Source organism: Magnolia sinica, chromosome 15, assembly GCF_029962835.1.
Source record: "Magnolia sinica isolate HGM2019 chromosome 15, MsV1, whole genome shotgun sequence".
Lineage (NCBI taxonomy): Eukaryota > Viridiplantae > Streptophyta > Magnoliopsida > Magnoliales > Magnoliaceae > Magnolia > Magnolia sinica.
The window spans coordinates 65445451-65472901 of record NC_080587.1 but is presented as its reverse complement, the minus strand read 5'-3'; the positions used below and the strand labels follow the sequence as shown (position 1 = coordinate 65472901).

The window sequence follows — 27451 nt, the reverse complement described above, 5'->3', positions numbered from 1 at the left end:
TTTTCTAGATGACATGGCGATCTCACGAACTTTCAATGTCACGTTCTTGACCAAGTGTCATGAACCAGAGCATGACGAGAACTTGATGACGAGTTCTTTTAAAGTGGAGGAAATTGATGTAGAGCGGGTCGCGGACAGTTACATGGCCAAGATGGATCATAAAAGGCTTTGTCGACGACAAAAGTGATCCAGACGATCGGACCTTAAATCAGGCGTATCTCGCAATCCGGAACGAGTTATCTAACGTAAAATATATGATTTTAGATTAGAACGAGCTACTTAGCCAACCAACCCCACTATGCCGGGTTGCCCAAGCTGAATTTGCGAAATACCACCAGATCAACGTTCGTTTCCCTATTTTAATTTTGTTTTTACTATAAATAGTTAGTTTTAGTTTGACTATAACTCTTCATCCGTTGGGCTTTAAGAGTTGCGTCCAACGTTAAAAAGAGCTTAGAAAAATTAGGAGAACGGTTTGGTGAAGCCAAATAGGACACTATTTTTGGCCGAAAACCTTGCACTAGTAGACATCACGACTATTAGTAAGTCACGAATTCTAGGAGTTTTAGTTGTAGTTTGATTATGATTTCTTTCCCATTGCTTGGTATCCCTATTTAAAGGGTTGTGAACTCGTTTTTATTTTCATTAATCAATTTCGAATTTATTAGAATTTATTTCTATTTCTTGCTTTCTTTCCTTGTGGATTCGAGAAGTCTCCGTGAGGAGTCCAGAGAAGTTTCGTGGATTCGGAATAGTTATCCTCTTGAGGAAGACGGTGCTCGACCTCACGTCCTCCCCTGCGTCAGAATCTCATACATGGAAAGATAATATGAATAAGAAGACAAAAAGGAAAGAAAGGAAACATGCATTGGCATTGAAAATTCACCACATATTTCCACCCTATAACAAGCATTAACACTGAAAATTTTTAAAGACCCAATACAACAACAGATTCAGTACAAAACTGCAATTTAAAAAAAAAGAAAAAACAAAACTCGATCTCGGATTCTCTCATTTATCTCACTGTACATAGAATCTAGCATTGCACTCACCATGAAGAGAGAAGAGACGAGAGAGAGAGAGAGAGAGAGAGAGAGAGAGAGAGAGAGAGAGAGAGCGACCTCTTTTAAAGTCTCAACGTAAGATCAGGCATGGACGAATCCTCTTGGGGTGGGGGAGGACCAACGGATATAAAATTCAAATTTGAACTTCCTGCCAGTTCGAATCCTTGCCCACCGTCCGGAATCTGCCTAAAACTCCCAGGCCAGTACATGTCCATCTCGTCATCCTCCATGTAAACAGGCAGCCCAAGAAGCCCGTGTTGGAATCTTGCGCCACCCCGACTTTCAGGCCTCACCAACGTGCCATCATGCGAGAGGGAGTGCGCTTTGATTCCTAGAGTCCGGCATGCCGACCCATGCAGTGGTAGTGACGCCAGGCTAGCATACCTCTCTGAGAAGATGCCCATCCTCATGGCCCGCTTTGCCAGCGTCCGCTCCCTCTTGTGTGCATTCTGGTGGCCACCCAAAGCCTGGGAGCTGAAGAACTTGCGCTGGCAGTAGTTGCATGAGAAGACTCTTGGGATGACTGAGGATTGGCGGGCCCCACTGCTGCTCTCGCTTGTGCTTGATAATGAAAATCCAACGGTTGGATTCTGTCCCAATTCGTTATCACGACCATTGCAGCTCAGTGTCAGGTTGAGGGAGATTGTATCGGGAGTTGGGTGGAGGTTGATAGGATCTGTGGGGGAGGAGACGGTGGGGCACATGGAGGGGTCCTGGGAGGTTTCTTGGATGGAGATGTTGGAAGCAACTTGGCTGCTGATATCAGATTCGTCTTCGGAAGGGGCTTCAGGTTCGAAATCAGAGTTGGGTGTTGTCATGTTTGGGTAGACAGAAGGAAAAATTGTCAAATGCTGAAATTCTCAATAGAAATGCTGGGTCCCACCACACAATGGCTGCAGGCACGCTACCCCTTCACCTGAATTCAGAGAGAAATCACAAATTAGAATTCTGTTGAGTTCAACTTCCGTGAAAGAGAAAACATAAGAGATGTAATAGACACTGCATAAACATTGCTCAAGAAGACCGTTATTACTGTTATAATACGACATTGACTGCAATCGGAGATGCTAGTCGGTCTGATATGCCTTAGTTTCAGAAGATAGTGTAGAAAATTAGTTTTGCAGAGCCCAAATGTGCGTAGAGTGTAGGCTCCAATGTACAGCTACACGCACCAACCTGTGCGCAATCCAACCTGCTCATCAGGCGGGCTCATCATAAATGTGCCCTAGCACACAAAACAGGCTAATCTACTCATCAAGTGGGCCACAATAGGAGAATGGGTAAAATTAGATAAATAAAAGGGGAAAAAAAAAACAAAAAACAGACTCATAATAATTCCATAAAGCTAGAAAACTCCAGAGGAAATAACTCCAAAGATTATTTGCTGCATAAGCTATCTCCGATACCAGAATCCTTCAACCAAGGAGCTGGGTTCTCTCTAACCATCCCGAAACAACGCCACCGATGGACATCTGAAAAAAAAAAAGGGGATCATGGTAAGGATTAAAGTACAAGTGAAGAGACTACCCAACATCTTTGTTTAATGATTATGTTTCAAAATCATCGAATCAGATGCTTCAAACATCAGATGTGAGGTGAAATCCTAAAATAAGTGAGCCACCCAATCAGCCTCTAGAATGTTGGATGAAGCACAATGCCACAAAAGAGGCTTTTGGAGCGATATTAAATACCAAGTGCAAATAAACCCGAATAAAGAAATCCTTAATATATGTGCAAAAGATTCTGCCACTAAGCAAATCTTAGCTAGATAGAAGTAGCTTTTCCCATCTAGGAAATTTTAAATTGGATGCATCTAGGTGGAGAAAGCAATGGATTGGAAAAGCCAGCCCAACCATAGTAATTCTTATGTAACAAATTCAGTCTGATACCAAATCCAAAAGACATGGCTAAAGAACTACATGAGACCATGGCATAGAAACTTGGCGCTTACACAACATATGTGCAGTCTCTTGGTGTTCCATAATGGCAACGGGGTGGTCATTACCATTACGGTCATTTTTTTATTTTTTTGAAAAAACATTTGTTTCGGGACCATTATAGTTCATTTCTTTTTTCCATAATGGCCATTTTCGGCCCCGTTACGCGCAACAGTTACAGCCATAACTGTTAATGGCTGTTATGTAACCATTCTGGCATACCATGAGTCTGTGTGTGTGTCCATCACATTGCTACATTGTATTTGGGCGTGTGTAATCAAGCCATGGTTTTTTTGACACACACTCACACCCATACATGATTTGACACCTGCTGTTTGGTGATTCATTCAATGCATGTGAAGAGAGAGTCAAGGTCCATTGCATAAGTGCAGTGGGTCCAGGTTTCCCATCACACATTTTGGCTGCTTGTAACTTAAATATACTGAAAGGAAGACATGTTTACTGATAATGGTTGTCTGGGTGGGTGGGTGGGTGGGTGTTGGTGTGCATAGTGCCACTGGGAGCAAGCCATGGTTTTTTTTACACACCCCCACACACTCACACCGTAGTGGGATTTCACCACCTATGGATACTCGAACCCTTGACCGGGTGTTGAAACTCCTAAGAGTCTACCACCGAAGCAAGAGCAAGGATCCATGCCGATCGGATCCTAAACCTTTGTATGTGGGCAATAAACACACACACACACACACACACACACACACACACACACACACATCAACTAAACTATTTTTTAATAAAATTCTATTTAAAAATGAAAATCAACTGAGTTGATAGTTTAGTTTGTTGGTTTTCTAGAAACAAAATAAATCATGTTCTATTAAATCTTTTCTTCATGGATAAACTCAATTATTGGGTCGGCTGAGTTGTGAACAATTTCAAAAAATTCATCTCAATTATACTCAGTTGGGAATGACCAAGCTCCGAGGTCATTTCAATTTTTTAAATGTTGGGTGGTTTCAAGCACACCACTGACGTAGACTTCATTAGACATTATTGCATGATGGACATTTGTTTTAATGGTTCCGGATTAAATTAGTAGCTGATGGCCAAGAGAAAGTACAAGTACGAAAGGTGATGAGAAACCATCCTTCCCCAAACACACAAGAATCACCTCCCCACATTCCTTCAGATTTATTCTTAACAATACCTCAAAACCTCTTTAAGGCACATCGTCCATGCAAATTGCATTATTCAACTCTTTGAAAGACCTTGTCCAAAGAAAATAACCAATGTTGTACTAACCTCACAAGAAAATAACATAATAATATATTACAAAAAGACAGAAGAAATAAAACTTTCTTTTGAGCTTCTTCTCTATAGATCAGAAATTCAACTATTGGGAGATTCTCCTATAGTGTGATGAGAGGTGGTGGCATATACACAGAATCTCTAAACTGGCACTTGCAAAAAAAAAAAAGTAATAATGAAATTTCTAGCATTTAAAAACCTGTTTCACAAGGACCATCAATATATAATTGATATTCGCTCCCATCTGTCTCCATGGAGCACAATAATTTAATTTGACCCTAGGATTATTCTGGTCACAAAGTAAAACCTTAATGATTTCTCATCACAAGTGTATTAGCGTCAAATGAAAATGGATTGATTCCTCAAGTTGTGATAATATAAAATGGGAACTTATGCTAATTGACACGCCGAAAGTAATATCCTTGCCAATGTCAAGATCTGGCGCTTTTGAAGTGGAGGAAATCATGGCCTATCAAATGAAACTGTTTTCTTAAGCTTCGTATGCAATTCCCCATGTTGGCCTAGTTTAAAATTCATAATCTCTACTTTCATCAACATGTTGTGCGGTTCTTCATTTTATTTCTTTGGCATCCTGCTGAGGTTGTAAGGAGGCATTTGGATCATAAGTTACATTAGGAAGATGAGTATGCATGGTAAACAACATACTTATCATCCAAACAGTAGAAAAGCATGTTTGGTTTCCAACAACATAAGTAATTATCCCTTAAGTCTGTTTGGTCCCCCTCACATCCACTGTCCATCATGTGGGGCCAACCCTTGATGTTGATTGTTCATTGTGTGGGCCCCACCTTTGATGTGGACTATCCATCATGCGGGGCTCACCTTGGATGTGGGCCATTCATCATTAGGGGCCGATCTTTAATGTGTACCGTTCATTATGTAGGGCCCACCTTTGATGTTAGTCATCCATCATGTGGGGCCCATCCTCAATATCCACCACCATCTTGTAGAGCCCACATTTGATGTGGATTGTCCATCATGTGGGCCCCACCTTTGATGTGGGTTGTCCCTCATGCGGGGCCCATCTTGGATATGGGTCATTCATCATTAAGGCCAACCTTTGATGTGGACCGTCCATCATGTGGGCCTCACCTTGATGTAGATCATCCATCATGTGGGGCCCACCATTATTAATTGACCATCATGTGGAGCCTCCCTTTGATGTAGATTGTCCATCACGTAGGCCCCACCTTCAATGTGAGTTGCCCATCATGCGGGGCTCGAGTTAGATGTGGGCCATTCATCATTAGGGGCCAACCTTTGATGTGGACTGTCTATCATGTGGGGCCACCTTATTATGGGTCATCCATCATGTGAGGCCAAGCTTCACTGTCTACTGGCCATCATGTGGAGCCCACCTTTGATGTGGACCTTCCATTGTATAGGCCCCACCTTTGAAGTGGGCCGTCCATCATACCAGCCCACTTTGGATGTGGGCTATTATCATTATGGGCCGACCTTTAATGTGGACCATCCATTATGTGGGCCCACATTAATATGGGGTCATCCATCATGTGGGGGCCCACCTTTGATATGGGTTGTCCATTGTGTGAGCCCCACCTTCGATGTGGACAGTCCATCATGTGGGCCTCCTTTGATATAGACCATGAGAGAGAGACTCCTTTGACATGGATTGTGAGAGAGGGCCTCCTTTGACATGACCGTGAGAAAGAGAATATTAGAAAAGTAGTAAGTTAAAAAGCTATTAAAAAAAAAAAAATTTACTTATTAAGATAAGTAGCTTTAGCACATAAGTTACTTTTACAATGATGTTTACCAAACTAACTTAAGTGAAAAAATAACTTAATGACAAGTTAAAAGTAACTTATTTGGTGTTTTCAAAACAGGCCTTAAAAGACTGCAATGTACAACTTACATAGCCTGACATCAAAATGGTATATCTCCTAGAATACAAGTCGGATTCAGATGATTAAAAAGCCAAATTAAACCTTACTAAGTCTAGCTGTAAAGCGAACAAAAGAGGAGAAGGGGAGGAAGGTTCGAATAGGACCCCTTTTAGTATGTCCACAAACTGTGAAGAAAATCCTTATTTTCAGATAGCTAGCACCCCAGAATTTTTAAGTAATTGGTATGTCCTGAAATTTTGTAGGCTGAAAGTAGACTTGATGGGAAATAACCAGAAAAAAAAAAATTATTATCTAAACAGAAGTACTAGGAACATTGCAACAAACAGAGTTTTCAGAACTAGACATTTTCTGAATGCAAATGCAACAGAATTGGTGCCGATGGACCAAGAATCACACGATTCACAGCCAAAGGGGAATCACTCAACTCATTCTTCTGCTAGAAATTAGCGGGAATTATTTTTTTATTTTTTATTTTTTTCCAAAATCAAAATGATTTTTTTTTGTTCTCATTATAACATTAATAATTTCCCACAAATTTGTTGCAACAACCATTAGTCCTTATGCATACTATATCTTTCCGATACAAAATACAAATTTCAAAACCACACAAAAAACCATCCCAAGACGTGTATGAGTTTTAAAATTTCTTTCCTTTTCACATGCATGCAACATGATCACGAAGCAATGCATTATACAAACTCTTAACAAGTGCATTTGGGCTTAAAATAATGGGCTGGATGCCATTGGACCTGATTCATGTCCTGGTCATGGCCTAGACTCTTATCGTGAATTGGGCTAAAGGTGCATCATTTTTCCTAGTGTGTCTGATGTGTATTTTGGTCATCCAATTGCCATTTAGGCAGCAGCTATTGAGTGCCTTGGCAAAGAAAACATTTGATGTCTTTGGGTGGCATTAAGATTTCATGGTTTTTAATTTTCCATGACTTACAAACTCATGAATAGGTGCTCCAGTGATCCCTGGGCATAATGGGACCATCAAGGTTAAAAGCATCATTTGAACATAATGTATTTCTGCATGAGTTTATCACAATACATTCTTAATATGATATGATACGTCTGATATTATCACCCTTGGTGTGATATTGAATTCTACTAAAATTATGTTAGAGGAAACATTTATCAACAATGCATCTGGATACCATCCGTTTGCATCAGAATGTAGTAACAATATAAACTGATACAAAAGAAGCGATACTCTTCACTACATATCCAAATCGTCATACAGACATTTGCATCATATTGATGAACAAATTTATAGACATACATTCCCGATACAGTACAATGCATTCCACAATTTTGAACCTTGGAAGCCCTGAACCAGATAGACATTTTTCACATAACATTACTCACATAGGCAATAGTCACAAGGCAAGTGCAGGAGTCTTCAAGTCAAGGTATTCAATAACGGTACCGTTACGATAGGGGCCATTATGGACCCTTTTTTTTTTTTTTTTAATACTGTATTGGCTCCATAACGGCCATCACCGGCCTTTAAAAAAAAAAAAAAAAAACACAGTAACAGCTGTTACGGCCCCATAACAATGGCCACTGTTAATGTAACTTAACGGCCATAACATAACCATTTTTTGATACCTCGCCTCAAGGTGGTTCTTGCAAGCATACTAAACTACTAGTTTTCACAACCTGTAGTTGTCGGATGCACAAATGACTAATGAGTGTTCAGTTTTTTATTTGGAGGATGGAGTAGTGAGCTGTCGCTTGGAGTCAAATTTGTAGAGTAGAAAGGCCATAAGTTTCACCCATTCACTTGTTCTAGATGGGAATTTTTTTAATCTGGGAACACATAAATAGTAACTGTCTTTCAGCATTCCATAATTCATCGATTCTCTATATGCATTGCCCCATCACACTGAGAAGCACAATCACAATTGCAGTGTTGCAGGCATTCTGTAAAAAATATTTGATAGGAAAAGCATTCCCCCATGAGTGATATGAGCTACTGTTTCCAACCAATAAGAGGTCTCAGTCAAAAAAGATAATTCAAGACATTCATTTTTTAGAGACCATTTGGAAAGAGGCGTCAAGAACAAAGGAGATGATTGGACAATGGAAGAAGGACAAGGGACGAGGAAATGTTACAACTATTATATAATTTTCAGAAACAATCAAGAAAGAAAGCTAGGTTTCAAGAACAAGGGGTGAATTTTCTTTCAACCCTTGATCTTCTCTTATTCTGAAGAGAAGGGAGGAGGGGGGAAGTTATGAACTAGGGTAGGAGAAGCCCAAGGAAAAAAGGGAACCTGGAGAAAAATAGAGAGATAAGAGAGAAATTGCTCTCTAGCCCTATTTTATTAAGATAACCCAATATAGAAAAACATGGGCTCCCAAGGGAGCACCGAAATACATATATATTCTAACACCATCAAGAAATTGGAGCAAGGTGAAGAGAATGATCATTCTCTGATACCATATAAATAACCTAATCAATGGTTGAAGATGAATAATACTTAACACAAACAAAATACATGCAATACAAAGGCAGAAAACAGGTCCATGGAAAATATGAAATTATGCTCAAACTGAGAGATTGTAGAGCCCCTTAGTGCCCCTATATCGACGGCGGCACCTCGTTGTAGGAGGGAAGGTAATTAGGGAGTTTCTGTGTGCAGAGGTCCAGTGGACCTTCAAACTTTCCTTCCCACACTAGAACCTCGATTTCAGTTTGTAAAAGTGGCAAAGATATGATGGGACATTGTGTATGGCACATGAACCAAACAGATCCTAGTCATTATTACCTTTTATTGGTTCAATCGGAACTGCTGCCATGTTTTCTTTGCTGGCCACCAATCTAAATGTTTGATAATTTTCTATTAGGACTATTCTGGTGCATGGACCATTCACACCAGGGACAACAGAATCAACGGTTCAAATGACAAAATAACGGGCCCAACTTGTACAAACTGAAAACACAGACAGTACCATACTACCTCTCCACATATCTAAATGTCTTGATATTCATTAAATGAATTTCCTATGAAGCTTCTCAACTCAAAAAGTTCTGAAATCACAGAATTCTGCTCTAAAAGTCCAACTCTTAATAAAAGGGTACTATCAAGCTCTAGAGAACATGCAAAATCCTCAGCCCGAACTGCTGCAGATCAAGGGAGATCATTTGAATTGTATGTAATAGCACTACATGTTTTACCTTATATTTAAACAAATATACAATCTCTTGGTTCATGCAGAGGCTCAAAAGAAAGAAGTTCTCATATTAGAAATGGCAAATGGACTACATAAATGAGTGGGCCACTCATTCGATTAAGGTATCGCTGATAGAATGTTTAGATTCATGGAAATTTACATAAATAGTAACCAATTCACAAGTACATGATTCGCCATTCTAGGCTAAAATCCATTCGGTATTGCATTCCTATGGAGGGCAGAATAGAAGGCAGCAAGTCCACATGAACAACAGATGTTACTCTGCCCTCACCCATTTCCATATTCTTAGCCTTTAATTTACGATGTTCTCATTGAAATTAAGCGTGCCTAAAATTCATGAACTTCTTTACTTGAACAAGTTTTGTGTTGGAGCATGGATTTAAGAAGAGGTTTTAGGAGTGCAACTCGCCTGGGGACTGAAACCGGTATGGCTTGCCATGATTTGTCTGACTTGGTCCCATATCAGTGCGGTGACTCGTTTCGTTTCCTAGTGAAATCAATACAACTCAGATGATACCAAGTTGAATCAAACAATCAGAAGAGGAGTGGCGCATAGAAAATTCAATAACCATAAGTTCTAGTGTTAGGCCAGCGACTCCAAAAGAAGTGTATCGGCCAAATGGCCATCTACTGGAATATTGTTCAATGTGGTATGTCCTTGTTTTTTCAAATGACTGGTGATATGAGAAAAACCATGTGAATGTCACCTAATATAAATATGGTATCATCCAAAATTGACCCATATCAGTTTGTTTTGGTACCCATACTGGATTTCAAGGTGGGGTATGTATTCCAATTCCTTCGTTTTAATCCTTGCAAATGATCGCCTGTCAGTAAGCAACAAATAAATCCATTCATCAGATTGGCAGTTTGGAAGATGGTTTAACATTTTTCAAGTTTTTGATGAGATCACAGCAGCACAGAAAAACGGATTCAACTCTCGGGCCCAAATCAATGTGGACGGTGCGAACAAAGAATCAAACTTCAGACATGGTTTTTCTTGACTATTAAGTTTTAAGCTGCAAGTTCGACCCAACCCAAGATTGGCACCATGCAACCGCACCAGGCTTTCCAATACACCAAGTGCACACCTATTCAAAGATGGCTGATTGATGAGCCTGAAAACTTCATAACCTCTGAAAATCAGTTTCAGATACCATTCGTAATCGTTTTCAGATGAAAATAAGATCAAAAGCTTATAACTCCTTGGTATCTTATCGAGCTAAACTCATGAAAAACTAACAGAGATCAACCACAACATGCATAATCTTTCATACAGGTTGGACCTCCTGATGAGTGGACCAGCCTGATTCTTGCATCATCTGATCTTCACATGGGGTCACCATGTGGACCCCCACCATGTGAATTTCATATGCAACCAGCTGTGGGTGACCATTCCTCTTAGCAGCCAATAAATTCTTCATACTAGGGGTGGGAAATCAAAGAATTAAACATATCTCAACTGTAATTAATGGTCATTGATGAATTCATATTAATGAAACTTTCACTATAAAGTAACTTGTTCAAGTCTACATGACTGAGATTTCCTCTATTTTCTTTGTTTCTTGGAAAGTATCAGTTGATCCAGTTCTATTAAGAGAAATGAAAAAGAAAGAGAGATCTATAAGGAGGGCTGCAACTTGAGTTTGGGTCAACCTGAACTCGACTGACCCAAACTTGGGATGGGATGGGATGGGTTGGGTAGGGTTTTTAGGGTCCTTGGGTTGGGTTAGGGTTGGAAAACTCCAACCCGATTTGAATTCAGGTTTGGTTCAAGTTGAGCAAATTCAGGTTAGGTTAGGTTGGGTTGGGAATGAACACATTTATACGGGTCAAGTTGGACTGGGTCAGGTTGAGTTGGGTTGGTTTAGGGTTGCGTATACAGGAGTTCAGGTTGGGCATCTTAGGTTGGAATTTGGATCGGGCGGGTTGGGTCTTCTTGAGGCTCATTTGGATTTGGGTTGACCCTCAATCCAACCCAACCTGCCTGAGTTGCATCCCTCTCCGTAACCAAGAGAGGAAAATACCCCCAAATACATAGAAACAGCCTCTAATTGCCTTGTTAGTAAGAAATTCAGTGATCTCATTCGGATTTTGAGATCAAATGAACCAAATCCATCTTCAGATTGAGAGTTCGAAAAAATGCTACAAAAATCATTGGGGTTCACCTACATCATAAAACAATAAAAAGCGGTTCAACGCTCAAGTCGGAACAAAAACAGCTATTTTCACTTTCTGTAGTTATAAGCTACTCGGACAACTCGACCCAACATTCAAAAATGCCATTAAGCCTAGATCCATCCACGAACCAGGCCGGACTTGGTTTGGGCCAGGATTTTGAAGTGGTCAGTCCAGGCCTATTCAAAATTTTGATTTCACTCAACCCAGGCACGGCCCACTAACAGCTTAAAAATCATTTCGTTGATATCAATTCATATAATCATGCGTAAAAGAAAACAGGATAGAAAATCATAATTCATCGCAACAAGTAGCCCATATAATCTCATTCTTTTGAAAAATCTAACTAGTGACACTGTGAGCAAGAAAAGGAAATTCTTTAATTTTCAATCTTTACAGAAATTTGAAACATCTATGCTAATGTTCGTCTTTTCCGCCTACTAGTCCATCAAAATACCCACACCAAATGCATCAATGAAATAGCTACTGGCAAAACAAATCACAAGAACATAACAGATTCCAACCATCGCAAAATCTCCAAACACCCACTAAAAGTTGGCAAGATAAATAGCCAGAATAGTCAAAGAGCCCACTGGAAACGGCAACATGCGAGGACTTATGTTCGATCCGAATCAGATATGGATCGAGATTTTTGACAACTCCTCTTTTTCTTTTTTATCCTTTTACTTTTTTCTTATTCCTTTGAATGAATCAGTCCTTAAAACACCAGTACAAGAAGAATCTCAATCTTTCACAAACCATATTAAAAGCCAGATTTGCCAAACACCCAGAACAGAACAAAATTCAACATACCCAAAAAAGGAAAAGAAAAACCCAAATCATCCAAACAGAGAAACCCAATACCAAAACAGCCCAAACACCATAAAAAGCAACAGAAAGACACAAACAAAGAACATAAACTCATTAAAAAACCAGAATCAGAAAAAACCCAATTCAGAGCCAATTCAAAATCCACCAAACACCATTACCCACCACACAAATAGCAGTAAGACAGGATAAGGATCAAGCCCAAAAGCCATCAGGCAATGGAAGAGAAAGGTGGATGTTTTGCAAAACATACCATATGGGGAATTGCAGGCACTTCAATGGTGGTGACTGAGATGTTGGGTTGGGGTGTTGTTTTTTATGCACTACAAGAGTGGTTGGGTGATAAAAAGGAGAGAGAGAGAGAGAGAGCTGTTTGATTGTAGAAAGCAAGGGTTGGGAGATTAAGGTGGGACGTCAGATATGTCAGGAAAAGGTGTGCGGATCAAAAACTAAGAAAAAAGAGATCTGAGCACTCTTCTGTTGAATTTTTGAAGAGAGAGATGACATGCCTCTCTTATCCAGTCATCTTCAGACTTTCAGAAGGATTCAACTCTTCACACTTTCAGAAGTGTTCAAGTGACCAACTGCATGCATGGACATGATTCATCCATCTTACATGCCTGACATGCATGTGGGACTTCTGTGACATGCATGCATCCACGTCAGAATTCAAACTGTTTCTTTTTCCAGGAAGATCAAAATCTACAGAAGTGATATGTATTCCTAGTTGAGTAGGGACACATGGGCAGCCCAATAAATCATCTGGACCGTAGATTAGATGCAAAAACAAATCCGGGCCGACGTGTAAAAATTCACAGTAATCAAACAATTCTAGCCATCAGATGAGTAGCCTATAAAATGGATGGCCGATATTCCTTTTAATGGAAAATTGGCCTAAGGGAAATTTTGAAAAAAACCCAATTGGTCAGGCCCATCATCGATTTCTTATGGGTTTCACGAAGAATTTTGATCAGACCATCCTAACCATTCCTTCTTTGGGTGGAAAGATGCATGCTATAAAACAGAAGGCCAACTTTTGAACGGATATGATAGTCCGATCCTTTTAGTTTTTCCATGATGGACTGTCCAGATCGAGCTCAATCAAAATCACTTGAATCAAGGACCTCATTCTTGTCAGCCTTGCCCAAAAATTACATCAACGGTCTATTCCAGTCACCATCATGATCAACGGTTCAGATCAAGCATTCAGAAGTTTTCCATGGTTAGGATCACCCAACGTGATGATTCTTGGTTAGTGGGACCATGATTTGGACGGTTCTGATTCAAACACTACACAACATGTGTGCAGCATCCACGTGCATGTGCATGACATTCTATGCTCCAGCATGGTACGGTACAATTCTTATGTCGATGTAGACGAATGCTGGGCATGAATGATGCATGTACATGAGATAGGATACTCTCATATCCACTTCAAGTGAGTTAGATTAGTTGCATGGGTGCATGGGCTGCTTCACAAGCCTTTCATACACGACATGTAGTTTTGGGACATGCATGATGCATGTCGGAGCTGAAAAGACGAAAATGCCCATGTCTTGTAATTATTTATTGAATGATTGGCAGGGTAGTTTGGTCATTTAGTGAATTAGTAGGAGAGACTTTTGGATGGTATGTACGAATTCCAAAGCATTGGCTGCTCAGAAAGGGAAAAAAGGATAATAAGAACAAGAGAAGGGATGGGCGGTTGATGACATGAGATGGGCCACCAGATTTATTGATTGGACGGTGCTGCTTTTCAACGCATGGGCAGTGTTTTTCTCATGTATTGGATTTTCTTCTTTGCTTTTTGGTAGATGATACGGTAACAATGATGGCAATGGTGAGTGGTAGGGCCATCCTTGCCAAACTATCAATCAGGACCGTCCATCTAAGTGGAACATATGATAGATGGCATCTCTACACCTGCAGGAGTACCGTAGTTTGATTTGTTACATCACATTTGAGGCCCAACCTAACTAACTTTAGCATTCTTTTTTTTTTTCCTTTTCTTTTAAAAAATTAATACAGTAAACGCTTACCTTTTATACGCTTTTTTTTTTTCCCCTAAGCGGCTAAAAACTTATGTTAGGAAAGTAGAATTTTCTAAGTACACAGAGAGAATTTTGGATAAAAATACCCCTGATTTTCCGGTAAAAGCAATTGAAAAAGTACGAGTATTTTCGTCTTTACTAGTTTGTCTATACAGTTAGAGGTCTAAATTGGTAAGATAGGTTTATCCAGGTTGTATAAAGGAAGGTGGATGAAAGGTCGCGTTTGTAATAAAAAAAATTTCCCTTTTTATTTCTTCTTTGTTTTTGTTTTTTTTTTTTTTCCACAGATACAGTATACCATCCAGCCTATTGGAATGTTATGTGGGCTCAGCTGCAATGTTAAAGAGAAAAATGTTGATCGGTTGTGTTTTGTTAAAGAAATAAATTGCTATCTTATTTTCAGATAAGGAATATTTTTTCAATGGTAGAATAATATTTTATATGTTATGTTATGGGAAGATCCGAGCCCCTTATAATCCCGAGGGCTAACGTCATGCTGACCCGATCGGGCGGATGACTACTAGCTCGACTCGGACTATAAGTGCGGACACTGTTCGACAAAGGCTTATAACCACTCTGATTGAGACCTTATCTTCCAGAAGGTCCGAGCCGAGGTCGAATCTCAAAGTGGGCGTTCCATGAGCTAAGCTTAGAAACTACCATAAGTGGACGTGACCGGTTACTTCTCTCGCAAATACGGATGATGTGCATAAGATCTTACATGATCCTTGAATTGCATATGATATCCCCACGATTTGAAAATCCTACTGATTGAGTGAATCGTGCCGAGATTAACGGACCGTTCGACAGTCAGATATAAATACAATAAGATCCCATTGCTATGGGGGGCATGCATTCTCCCTCTACTTGTTAACCTAGACCCCGATTCCCTTGACCTGACTCAGGCATCAGAGGGTCCCCAGGCTTAGCCAGGGTCTCCTTTGCTCACCCTCTGTGTAGGACCAGGGTTCATTTGAGGAGCACGAAGTGGAGGGTGATCCAGATTTTATCATCAACAACGAAGTGGAGGGTGATCCAGATTTTGTCATCAACATCTTTGGCGCCGTCTGTGGGAACTGATATAAAAGGTCAGGTTCTTATTCTCAAGGATAATGGCTAGAGGGAAGAAGAAAGCGGTAGCTGCCGAATCAAAGCCGAATGAGCAAACTCGTTCCTCCTCACTATTTCATGCAGAATTAGCCCCGGGGTCTTCCCAGCATTCTCGTAATCAAGCAAGTAAATATCGCGCCATGCAGAACGAGATACAAGCCCTACGTGACGAGGTGAATAAGATGAAGCAACAACAAGAGCCACAACCGCACCCAGCTCAGGAGAATCATGTTCTTGAAGTAGTCGATTTGGTTGTGAAAACTCACTCTGTGACGGGAAGTATGAGACTCGAGGCGCCTCAGCACCCTCAGATGCCGATTTCAGGGCAAAATCCTCTTCCGACCCAAATTCGAGACTCGGCTCAAAATGATGCCACTCGAGCTCCAACCAACGCTTCAGCCATTTCAGCCCTGGTGCCGACGGATCTCCGCCATCGGCTAGAACAGAGGAGGGGAAGGAGAACTCCGAAGACAAAACACCCAAGAAATCATAGCAGAAAACAAGGACCCGTGGGAGAAACGGTTCACGGAGCTCAACGACAAATTCTTAGCCCTGAAAAAGAAACAATAGCCGACATCAGTCCCTGCCACCGTTCAGGCAATGATGGAAGAGACCGATCCTCCCTTCACCTCAGAAATCATGAGCGAGGTGATTCCCCAGAGATTTCGTATACCTCCCGTCATCCAATATTTTGGGTCTGGAGACCCATCCGAGCATGTGGAAGCCTATCGCTCATGGATGCAAATCTAGATAGTGACGGACGCCATGATGTGCTGGGGGTTCTCGATCACCCTTACAGGTTCCACTCGGAGTTGGTACCGCAGCTCAAACCAAATTCCATCAGTTCCTTCGCAGAGTTGAGCCAACTTTCCTTACCCAATTCATAAGTGGTAAGAGAAGTCGGAAGCCCAACACCCATCTGTTCGCTATCAAACAAGAGCTAAAGGAGTCATTGAAAGACTACATCACCCGTTTTAACGAGGAAGCACTATTGATAAAAGATTACGACGACAAAATGGTGCTCGCTGCTGTGTTCAGCTGGTTAAGAGAAGGGAAATTTACTTTCTCCATTGGAAAGAACCCTCCGAAGATGCTGGCTGAACTAGTCGCCCGAGCTCAAAAATACACCAACGTGGAAGAATTCTCCAATGCCCATAAAAATGTCCAAGTGCCAGAAATGAATGATAAAGAGAAGAGGCCTATGAATGGGGAAGCCCAGCCGTCCAGTAAGGGGATCGACGACCACGCCCCTGGCGATCGTCGTCCGAATAAAAGGCCGGAAGGAAAATTTCGTTCCTACACCCCCCTTAACACGTCTGCTAAGCAGTTTCTATTAGACATACGGGGAGAAAAACTGCTAAATTGGCCTGTTTGTATGAGAACTGACCCGAATCACCGAGACAAGCGTAAGTACTGTCGGTTCCACCGAGATCACGGCCATAATACGGCCGATTGTGTGGATCTCAAGGATGAGATCGAAGTCCTTATTCGAAAGGGACACCTGCATCGATACACCAAAGAGGGAAAAGCCACTCAGAAAGAAGGAAGAGAGCGAGAGCAGCCAATTAATATCACGGAAGAGCCCGCTGAAATTCGTACCATCTTCGGAGGTTCGTCTGGTGGAGGAGACTCAAATAGGGCGCGGAAAGCCCATTCTCGGAAGCCTAACCTAGAACATTACGTTCATTTAACCGAGCGACCTAGTAAGAAACTCCGCGTCAGCCCATGCACTCTAACCTTCAGAGAAGAAGACGCACGCGGAATCCAGCATCCACACGACGATGCCCTAGTGGTTACTATGACCATAGCGAACCGTAAGGTATACCGCATCTTGGTTGACACTGGGAGCTCAACCGACGTGATTTATTCTGAAGCCTTTGAAAGAATGAGGATTTCAAGGTCTCATCTTAGGCCTGTAAAGACCCCACTGCACGGCTTTGTCGGGGAAAGAGTGATCTCCAAAGGAGCCATCTCCCTCCTGGTGACTGCAGGAGAAGGACAACATCAAGTCACACTCATGGTGGACTTCCTAGTTGTCAATGTACCATCAGTACACAACGTCATTCTAGGTAGACCTTCTCTCAACGCGATGAGAGCAGTCGTCTCCATGTATCATCTGATGATGAAATTCCCCGTCAAGGGTGGAATAGGCTAACTCCGAGGCGATCAACGAGAAGCTTGGAGATGCTATGCAATGGCAGTAAAAAAAGGTTCAATTAAACAAATACTCACCATCAATATACTGGACCCTAGAGGGCCTGCGAAGGCTCGTCCGTGGAAGACCTAGTGAAGGTACCGCTTGATGAAGCCGATCCGAGCAGAACCGTTCAACTCGGGACAACGTTGAACTCTGAACAACGGCTCAGAATACTAACCTTCTTACGACAACATAGGGATGTCTTCGTATGGTCCCACCAAGATATGTCTGGAATTTCTCCAGATGTCATAGTGCACAGGCTGAACATGGATCCAAATCACAGACCTATCAAGCAGAAGAGAAGGCCGTTCGACGTCGAACGATATGAAGCAATAGCTGACGAGGTCTTTGTTCTGCTCGACGCCGGATTCATGGAAGAAGTACATTATCCCGACTGGATTGCGAATGTGGTCCTTGTGAAGAAAGCTAATGGGAAGTGGCGAGTCTGCGTAGATTACTCAGATCTGAACAAAGCTTGTCCGAAAGATAGTTTCCCGTTGCCTTAGATCGATCAGCTAGTGGATAGCATGGCCGGTCACAAATTACTCTCTTTTCTGGATGCATACTCCGGGTATAACCAGATTGCGATGCATCCCCCAGACATGCAGAAAACTACCTTTGTCACAAACAAGGGACTCTACTGTTACTGAGTCATGCCATTTGGCCTGAAAAATGTTGGGGCCACGTATCAAAGACTGGTTAATCAAATGTTCTCCAAATAGATCGAGTGTACAATGGAAGTGTTCGTTGATGATATGTTGGTAAAAAGTATTAAGGCAGCCGATCACCTGAGGGATCTCGAAAAAACATTTGCCATCCTCCGAAAATACCAGATGAAGCTGAATCCCACGAAGTGCGATTTCGAAGTCGGCTCAGAAAAATTTCTTGGGTTTCAAGTCAGTCAGAGAGGCATTGAGGTGAACCCTGATAAGATCAAGGCGCTCCTCAACATGAGTTCACCTCGGACTCTAAAGGAAATACAATGCCTCACAGGGCGAGTCGCGGCGCTCGGACACTTTATATCCAGAGCTACAGATAAATGTCTCCCCTTCTTCTAACAGTTGAGGGGTAATAAGAAGGCAAAGTGGACATCAAAGTGCGAACAAGCCTTCCAACAACTGAAGCAGTATCTGGGATCACCCCTTGCTATACAAACCTGAAGAAGGTGAACCACTGTTCCTCTACCTCGCAGTCTCGGCCTCGGCCATCAGCTCACTTGATCAGGGAGGTCGGGGGCAAGCAACACCCTGTATATTACGTGAGCAAGGCTATGGTACCTACAGAAATGAGATATTCACCCCTGAAAAAGCTGGCGCTCAGCCTCATTGTTTCAGCTCAGAGGTTACGTCCATATTTCCAAGCTCATTCCATAGTTATGTTGACAGACTCCCTTCTCAAGCAAGTTCTTCAGAGACTCGAGGTGTTAAGTCGGATGACCAAGTGGGCCAGCGAACTTGGTGAGTTCGACATCCAGTTTCGTTTGAAGACAGCAATCAAGGGCCAAGCAGTAGCCGACTTCATTGCCGAATTCACCACTCCGAGCACGGGAGAGATCAATGCGGAGGTCAAAATAAGTCCACATGTCCCCCAAGAGACCAAAAGGAGGTATCAGACCAGGGATGGGTCCTCTATGTGGATGGGTTGTCCAATATCAAAGGGGCCGGCGCCAGAATCGTCCTGATCGCGCCTAATTCCACGACTATCCAATATGCGATCAGGCTCGGATTCAAGGCCTCAAACAATATAGCTGAATACGAGGCTTTGCTAGCTGGACTTAGGCTGGCAGTGAGTCCGGGTGTTCAATCTCTTCAGGTCCGATGCGACTCTCAGTTGGTGGTAAACCAAATTTTCACCGAGTATGAAGCTAATGAAACAAGGATGATCGCTTATCTTGACGAGGTGAAGAAATTGATCGAAAGATTTTGGAGTTGCACTGTCCGTCAAATTCCGAGAGCGAAAAAATCATGGGCCGATGCCCTAGCACGGCTCGGCCGCGGAAGGGAAGATCCCACGAGTCATCCCCGATGAATTCATAGAGCACCCAAGCATCGACAAGGCTGAGAAAAAGGAGGTCAATCTAAGTCATGCCAATCCGAGCTGGATGGACCCGATCTTCAACTACCTCACGACTGGTGAAGTCCCCTCAGATAAGTTGGAAGCCAGGCGACTGAGAGTCCGAGAAGCTTAATATACCATCCTGGATGGTATCCTATACAAAAAAGGGCATTCTCAGCCCTACCTCAGGTGTCTTCGGCCCGATGAGGCTGAATATGTCATTCGAGAGGTTCATGAAGGAATCTGCGGGAACTATTCTGGCAGCCGAGCCTTGGCTTTGAAAATACTCCGACAAGGATATTTTTGGCCAACCATCAAAGAGGATACTAAAGACTATGCTTAGAAATGTGACAAATGCCAGCGTTTTGTAGCCGTGCCGAGACAACCCGCAGAAGAAATGACTCCTATGAGCGGTCTCTGGCCATTCGCCCAGTGGGGAGTCGACATCATCAGCCCTTTGCCCACAGGGAAAGGACAAGTCAAGTTCGCCATCGTTACGGTCGACTACTTCACCAAGTGGGCCGAGGCCGAGCCTGTCGCCAAGATCACAAAACAAAAGGTGATTAACTTTGTCTGGAAAAATATTATCTGCCGGTTCGGAATTCCGCGCACCATCATATTAGACAATGGCCGGTAGTTTGACAACGACAAATTCCGAAGCTTGTGTCAAGGATCGACATCACAAATGCATACTTTTCTCCTCGACATCCCCAGTCTAATGGACAGGTGGAAGTAGTTAATAAAGTTATCAAGCACCATCTCAAGATGAAGTTGAAGAAAGCAAAAGGCAACTAGGCTGAGGAACTTCCATTCGTTCTCTGGGCCTACAGGACCACGGCTCAGTCCTCAACAGGAGAAACTCTGTTCTCACTCTCTTACGGATAAGAGGCAATGGTGCTAGTCGAAATCGGTCTCCGTATGGCTCAGGTTAAGAATTATCATGAAAATCAGAACTCTGAGCAGATCGCGGCCAATCTGGATTTGCTCGAAGAAATCAGAGATATCTCAAGGCTCCGAGTCGCAGCTCGTCATCAACAAGTTACATGATTCTACAATTCAAAAGTCAAGACCAGGCGGTTCCGTCTGGGAGACTTGGTCCTTCACCGGGTGTTCCAGAACACCGCTGAGCTGGGGGATAGAGCACTTGGGCCTAACTGGGAAGGGCCTTACCGTGTTGTTCGATCGACTAAACCAGGTTCTTACCACTTAAAAGATCTCGAGGGTCGTTCGCTCCCCCACCCCTGGAATGCCGAGCATCTAAAGATTTACTACCCATGACAAGATAGCCTTTAAGGCCCTCAATAAATATGTGCTTCTAAGCGACAAGCCTTTAAGGCTCTCAACAAATGTACGCATCCGAGCAACTAGCCCTTAAGGCTCTTAATGAAATTCACCGTTTCCTCTCTATTTAATCAGACTAAGGAAAAGTTGCCTCTGACATGTAGAAGCAGACTTAACGAGCTGATCCCTTAGAGAAGGTGTTAGAGCGTAATCTCACGAAAACTCAGCAAGGCATCCCCTCTTAAGTCAAGGGAAAAGCCAAAAGATGACCCGACTCCGTAGGTGTTCGGACTCCAATGATCATGTCATAAAGGCTTAAAAATTCTATGAGATGACATTGGAAGGGGCTAACCTGTCAAAGGGTCGGCCATGCCTAGAAGTAAACCGACCTATGGGCGAATCAGTTTGGCAATTAACAAACAACAGTCATCATCCGAACGCCCTTTCCAAATGGTCAAAAATTATCATCATCCAAAAAAATCCATACACAGGAAAAAGTTTCAAGTCCACGGAAAAAGTACTAAAGATTATACATTCGGAGGTGCTTGGGAGTAGGGGGCTTGGTCCGGGCGGACATCTTCAGCAGGTACCTCTCCGGTGTCTTCGGAGAACAATGGTTCGAGGTTGAGGTCTGGGTACAAATCCTGGACCACCTTAATACAAGAATCGAAACCACAGTTGTAAAACTTAGTGGCTTTGGCGTCCCTTTCCTTTGAGGTCTTGAAGGCATCTACCATCACGGCCACTACTTCAACCAGGGATGCCTCATCCTTGGCCCGCTGGACCTCTATTACTTGGGAGAAGCTCGGATCCGTTTTTCTATCACTTCGGCTCTGGTCTGATCTAGGACTTCGCCTAGTCGAGTAATCTCTTTAGCCAATGAATCCACATGAGCCCTAGCTCGTGCCAGCTCAGCTGCCGCCGCACTGCAACGAGCCTCGAGATCACTCACGACCCCTTGCAACTAGAGCACTCTAGCCTTCCCTTCCTCAAGTTGCCGACGCAGCTCGCCCTGCTCAAGTCAGAGGATATTGGCTTCATCCCACAAAATCCCCACTTCGGTCTTAATGGCCTCCGCCTTGGCCTCTCTCTTTTCCAACTCTCGTGCCCTCTCTCTAACCGAAAGGAGCTTTGAGATAGACTGAATGAAAATAGAGAAATAAACATACGGGTGTGAAAGAAATGGAAAATAAGAAGCAGAAAGATGACGAAAAATACCATGTAAAAAATGGAAGCCATGTCATTCAAAAAGGAGCTATCCGATCTGTTGAGAAGGCAAGCTATATCCTCCTCTGGGGCATGTTTGGTAGCCCAAGGCGTCAAGCAAGACAGGTGGTAGCCCGATTCAAACCTTCCACCACCCATCCCCACCTGGGCCGAGCCCATGGCTTCCTCAGCTCCAGTCCAACTGCCTGCCGAGACTTGGACCTCAGCCCTGAGATCATTCCCGTCATCGGGAGGAGAAAGTATGTCGTCAGCTATCCGAATAGCCTTCTCCCGCTTAGAGGAAGAACGGACAGTAATACAAGGCTCAAGGGCTGGAAGAGGAACCTCCACGGCAGGGGGGCTGCGGTAGGTGGAGGGGGAAGGGAAGGAGTTATAGTTACTGGAGTTAGAACAATGATTGCTGGAACTTGGGGCCCAGCAGACGTTGCGACTGGTGTCGCAATAGGAATTAGAGCAGTAGCCGGAGTTGCAAAAATGGGAGCGGGGCCAGAGGGAGGAATGGTCTGCCTCTTTCGAGTGGTGGTCTTCGCCCGGGGCTCAGCTCTCAACATTTTTTCAGCCATCGGAGCGGCTTTCCTCCTCCGAGAACCAGATGCCTCGGCCATACCTGTCAAAAGCAACGAGTCAAATAATCAGGTCTGAGAGTTCAATCCCTGCTGAAAAATTAAAAAAAACTTACTGAAAGACATCGGAAGAGGTTGGGACTTGCACAGCCCGCACCAATGAAGGTTGGTAGCGGTGATCAAGTCCGACCAGGAATGGAGCTCTCCCGATTGCACCCTGGCCTTAGCTATGCGATTCTTCTGGGCCGAATCAAGGAGAGGTGTGCCCCTTGGAAAATCTACAAAGATAAATATAGTTTTAGTCTAACCAGCATAATAAAGAAGTGTATGAAGAAAGGAGAGAATAATTGGTTCAAACCGGTTTTGAAAATCGGGTGGGAACCCGTGTTGTCAAGGTTCTGAGCTCAGTCATCGGCACCTCCCATTCGCCCACAGTCCAGAACCATTTATTCTTCCAGTCTTTATTGGAGGACAGAAGATTCATCATGAGCCCCGACCCCTTGCTACCTCGGGTCGCGAAGTAGTACCATGGTTCCTGACTGTCGTGCTTGACCAGGTACAAACTTATCAACTCCTCAGGGGTCAGCTCCGGGTTCTCGACTTGACGTCAGATAATATAAGAAGAAATTAGCACCCTCCAAGCATTGGGGGTGAATTGCCAGGGAGCTAAGCCGAGGTAGGCTGTTACGGCTCAAATGAAGGGATGCAGAGGAAGTCGAAGCCCGCATTGCAGCGCACAGAGAAAAATGGCAACCTCTCCCTCAGCAGGCGCACCAGCGGTGTCAAGGGGCCCTGAGGCTCTTATTTAGACGAAGTCGGGGATCTGAAACTCCGAACGGATCCATTCTATTTGAGACTCAGAGAGCACGGAGCCTCTTAGGACTACCTCCGAGGCCCGTCCACTTGCTGACATCCCTGTGGCCTCGGTAGTTGTAACCCAGGGGGCTCGAGCAGTCTTCTTAACAACCCTTTGAGTCCAAGCCCTTACTTCTTTCTGTCTTACGGGCAGAGGGAATAGGGGTATAGCTTCATAGGGACCTTCAGGGGCCCCTCTCCTGTCATCAGAACTCCCCGACTCGGAATCGTCATCATAATTTCGAACGGTCTCTAGGTCGGACGACATCTTAAAAGGAAGGTACGTAATGAAACATAAGGAAGGAGACTCACTGGACGATCACCGGGAATCACTTTTATCGAAAATGTCTGATCGGTCGGAATTGCCTGTCAGAAAACCTTGACTGGTAGGAATCGCCCTCGCCGAAAATCGCCTCCTCCGGTAACAACTCAAAAACAAAGCGCAGAAGTAAAACAGAGGTCTCCAAAGGAGGCTTATATAGACCTTGCCAAATCTCTACATTAATGACAAGAAATGATGGCCGTAACCGAATCGTCCCGAGCCGACTTTAGAGCTTGTGTGGCCGCACACTATTGGCCCAGGCTCTACGAGCAGTACGCCTCTGACATCGAGCAACATGCTTCAGATAAACGAAACGACGCCCGAGCAATGAAAGCTCTGTCCGAAACACTAATCAGGGTGTACGTGGCAATATGCCATTGGCCGACGACGATTCAAAATCTTAACCGTCGCCATGCGGCCGCTGAATATTAGCCCGTGGGCGGGAAACCCTGAGGGCGCATCGCTTCAAAATTTTGAAATCAGGATAATATCGGCACGCATGGAAGGTATAACAGACGAGGCGATTGATCTTCCGAATGCTTACTCTCTGAGTTCGTAATCGACCTAGAAGAGTAGGGGGCTTCTGTTATGGGAAGATCCAAGCCCCTTATAATCCCGAGAGCTAACGTCATGCTGACCCAATCGGGCGGATGACTACCAGCTCGACTCGGACTATAAGTGCGGATACTGTTCGACGAAGGCTTATAACCACTCTGATTGAGACCTTATCTTCCGGAAGGTCCGAGCTGAGGCCGGATCCCAAGGTGGGCGTTGCATGAGCTAAGCTTAGAAACTACCATAAGTGGACGTGACCGGTTACTTCTCTCGTAGATACGCATGATGCGCATAAGATCCTACACGATCCTTGAATTGTGTACGATATCCCCATGATTCGAAAATCCTACTGATTGAGTGAATCGTGCCAAGATTAACGGACCTAGACCGTTCGACAGTCAGGTATAAATACAATAAGATCCCATTGCTATTGGGGACGGGCATTCTCCCTCTACTTGTCAACCTAGACCCCGATTCCCTTGACCTGACTCAGGCATTGGAGGGTCCCCAGGCTTAGCCAGGGTCTCCTTTGCTCACCCTTTGTGTAGGACCAGGGTTCATTTGAGGAGCATGAAGTGGAGGGTGATCCAGATTTTGTCATCAACAACGAAGTGGAGGATGATCCAGATTTTGTCATCAACATGTTAAATGAAAAATATTATTTTAAAAGAAAAATAAATCTTTTATATCTTTATGTTAGTGTGTGGATAAAATAAAATATGATATTTCTTTTTATTTATTTATTTATTTCAGATATTGTTGAATAAGTATGAATTTGAGTTAGGATATCCATACGGGCATCCAATCGTGTATGTTGGGGTGATCTTAATCTCTTTATTTTAAGACAATGAGGTAATGAAAATGTGGTTATGAGAATCAAGTGCCCATGTGGTGTAGATGAGTGTGTGTAAAAGGAAAAAAGAAAGTGACAGAAAAAGTTGGAGCTGATCTTTGTATTTTACCTTCATTTTCATAAATATGGTGTTTTTTGTTGCTTGTAATTTAAAAGAAACCTAGAATCTTAAATGTTATGATTAAGTTTCCTAAAAATTAATAAATTGATTTCCTCTAAAATAAGTGAGATGAATTCTACTATAATATGAGAAGCTTGCATTGCCGTTGATCATTAACCTTTTAACACTTTCATAAACACTAATTTAAAAAGAAAAATTATATATTGACCAATTACCTTTCAACATTTTTAATTCATTCACGTTCATTTAAAGTCATGGTTAAATTAGACTAACTTACTTGGGGATTCATCACAATTCATTCAAGTACTAGTCTCGAACAAGTCCAGGTTGGCTCCTTATGACCCCAACTTGTGTTAGGTGATCTATGAGAGGTTTTCCATGTCCATGTTTAGGTGTTAGGTGATCTATGAGAGGTTTTCCATGTCCATGTTTAGGATTCACTCAATCCAACTAGGCAGTATTTATACCCACCCAGTGAAACCGTGAAAGCAACTACACCATGTTAGAGCAGTAACTATCATAATACAATCATTCAAAGTTGTACTATTTCTATCACAAAAGATAGAAAGGGTTGCGCTTATCTAGAAGGGTAAACATAAACCAGTATATAATGTGTTCAACAGGACTAAAGCACATCCTATTTGATGAGATGAGCTACCAAAAAGTACCACATGTGCATATTCGGCATGAGCTTATAAAAATGGAGAAAATTATTATTTCAAATAGAGGTACATTTACTTTTCATTGTAAGGTTATATTTTAAATAGACGCATAATACTTTTTCATTAGCAGCATATCATGGCTAGACCGATACATGATGGCACTTAGAGTTGTACATAAGACGAACTAAATCGAGCTTGGCCCAGCTCGACTTGGCTCGGCCAGCAGGCTACCCCAGCTTGAACTTGGCTCATCTCGGTCATCGAGCCTGACTAGCCAGCTCGGCTCTGCACAACCAACAGCTCAGGCCTGTTCGAGCCGAGTTCGAGCCAAGCCTGAGCTCAATCTTTCGAGCCGAGTTTGAGTTCGAGCCTATGAGATGAGTTCAGTTTAGATTTTAGGATTTTTAATGTATATAATATATAATATATAGTATAATATATATAATATAATTTATTTAAATATAAATATTTACAAAATATTTATATTAAGTAAACCTGATCCAAGTTGAATCAATTCGAAACGAGTCAAGTTTCGAGTCGAGTCTAGTTAAGCTTGGTCTAGCTCGAAATCGGCTCAAAAAAATTTTGAGCTCAAAAAATCAGCTCGACTCGGCTTGAACCTAATTTCGAGCTAAGTTGAATCGAGCTTTTCTAAATCGAGTCGAGTGAGTTAACCAAGCTAACTCAGTTCGTGTACAACCCTAAATTGGTGTTGTTGGACGCAATTTACCTTCGATGCAAACAGTGGCTTATCTGGCTAAAGAGAAAATTCACAGGATTTTTGAACATGGAATGTGCATGCATCATCATCAATTCATCATGCAGGCCATTAATCATGAGGCCCCATTATGAACATGTTCTAGCTCAGTAATCAAAGTCGATACACCAATTAGATGGTCCACAATCCACAACCATAATTTTACCGTAGACCATTGACCTTTTTTCTCTTGTCATCTATTTTCTCATGCACATTGCTTGGTTAATTAGTGGAAACTGACACATGCTTTTATCAAGGCACGTTCATTGTGCCCATCTGATGAATAGATAGGATTTGACTACAGATTGACACAAATGGCACTAGCACCTTCACAACACACGCCATTTTTTAGGTGTATGCATGGGAAAAAAAAACAATATGTGGATTGTTAGAAATTGAAGGTTAGGATAGTCGATGAAGCGTGAGAATTCGATCGTGGTGTATTTTTCATAGGAGAGATAAGATGAACA

General features: G+C 42.8%; 1 protein-coding gene across 10 annotated transcripts; it reads right to left on the bottom strand.

The window, feature by feature from the left end:
* Positions 1-849: 849 nt before the first annotated feature.
* LOC131227095 (zinc finger protein 4-like) lies at positions 850-12887 on the bottom strand. 10 transcript variants are annotated; one of them, XM_058222794.1, is made up of 4 exons: positions 12626-12887; positions 2391-2536; positions 2098-2289; positions 850-1980 (listed from the first exon to the last, which is right to left on the bottom strand). In XM_058222794.1, the coding sequence occupies exon 4, from the start codon at positions 1880-1882 to the stop codon at positions 1127-1129; it is 756 nt and encodes a 251-aa protein (XP_058078777.1). In that variant the 5' UTR covers positions 1883-1980; positions 2098-2289; positions 2391-2536; positions 12626-12887; the 3' UTR covers positions 850-1126. The 10 variants fall into 10 exon arrangements, with proteins under 10 accessions (XP_058078777.1, XP_058078783.1, XP_058078779.1 ...); XM_058222800.1 differs by having other exon boundaries at positions 2118-2289; XM_058222796.1 differs by having other exon boundaries at positions 2098-2240.
* Positions 12888-27451: the final 14564 nt, after the last annotated feature.

Excerpts from the sequence above, each read along its gene's own strand:
- LOC131227095 (XM_058222794.1), bottom strand. The coding sequence starts at position 1,882 with ATGACAACACCCAACTCTGATTTCGAACCTGAAGCCCCTTCCGAAGAC.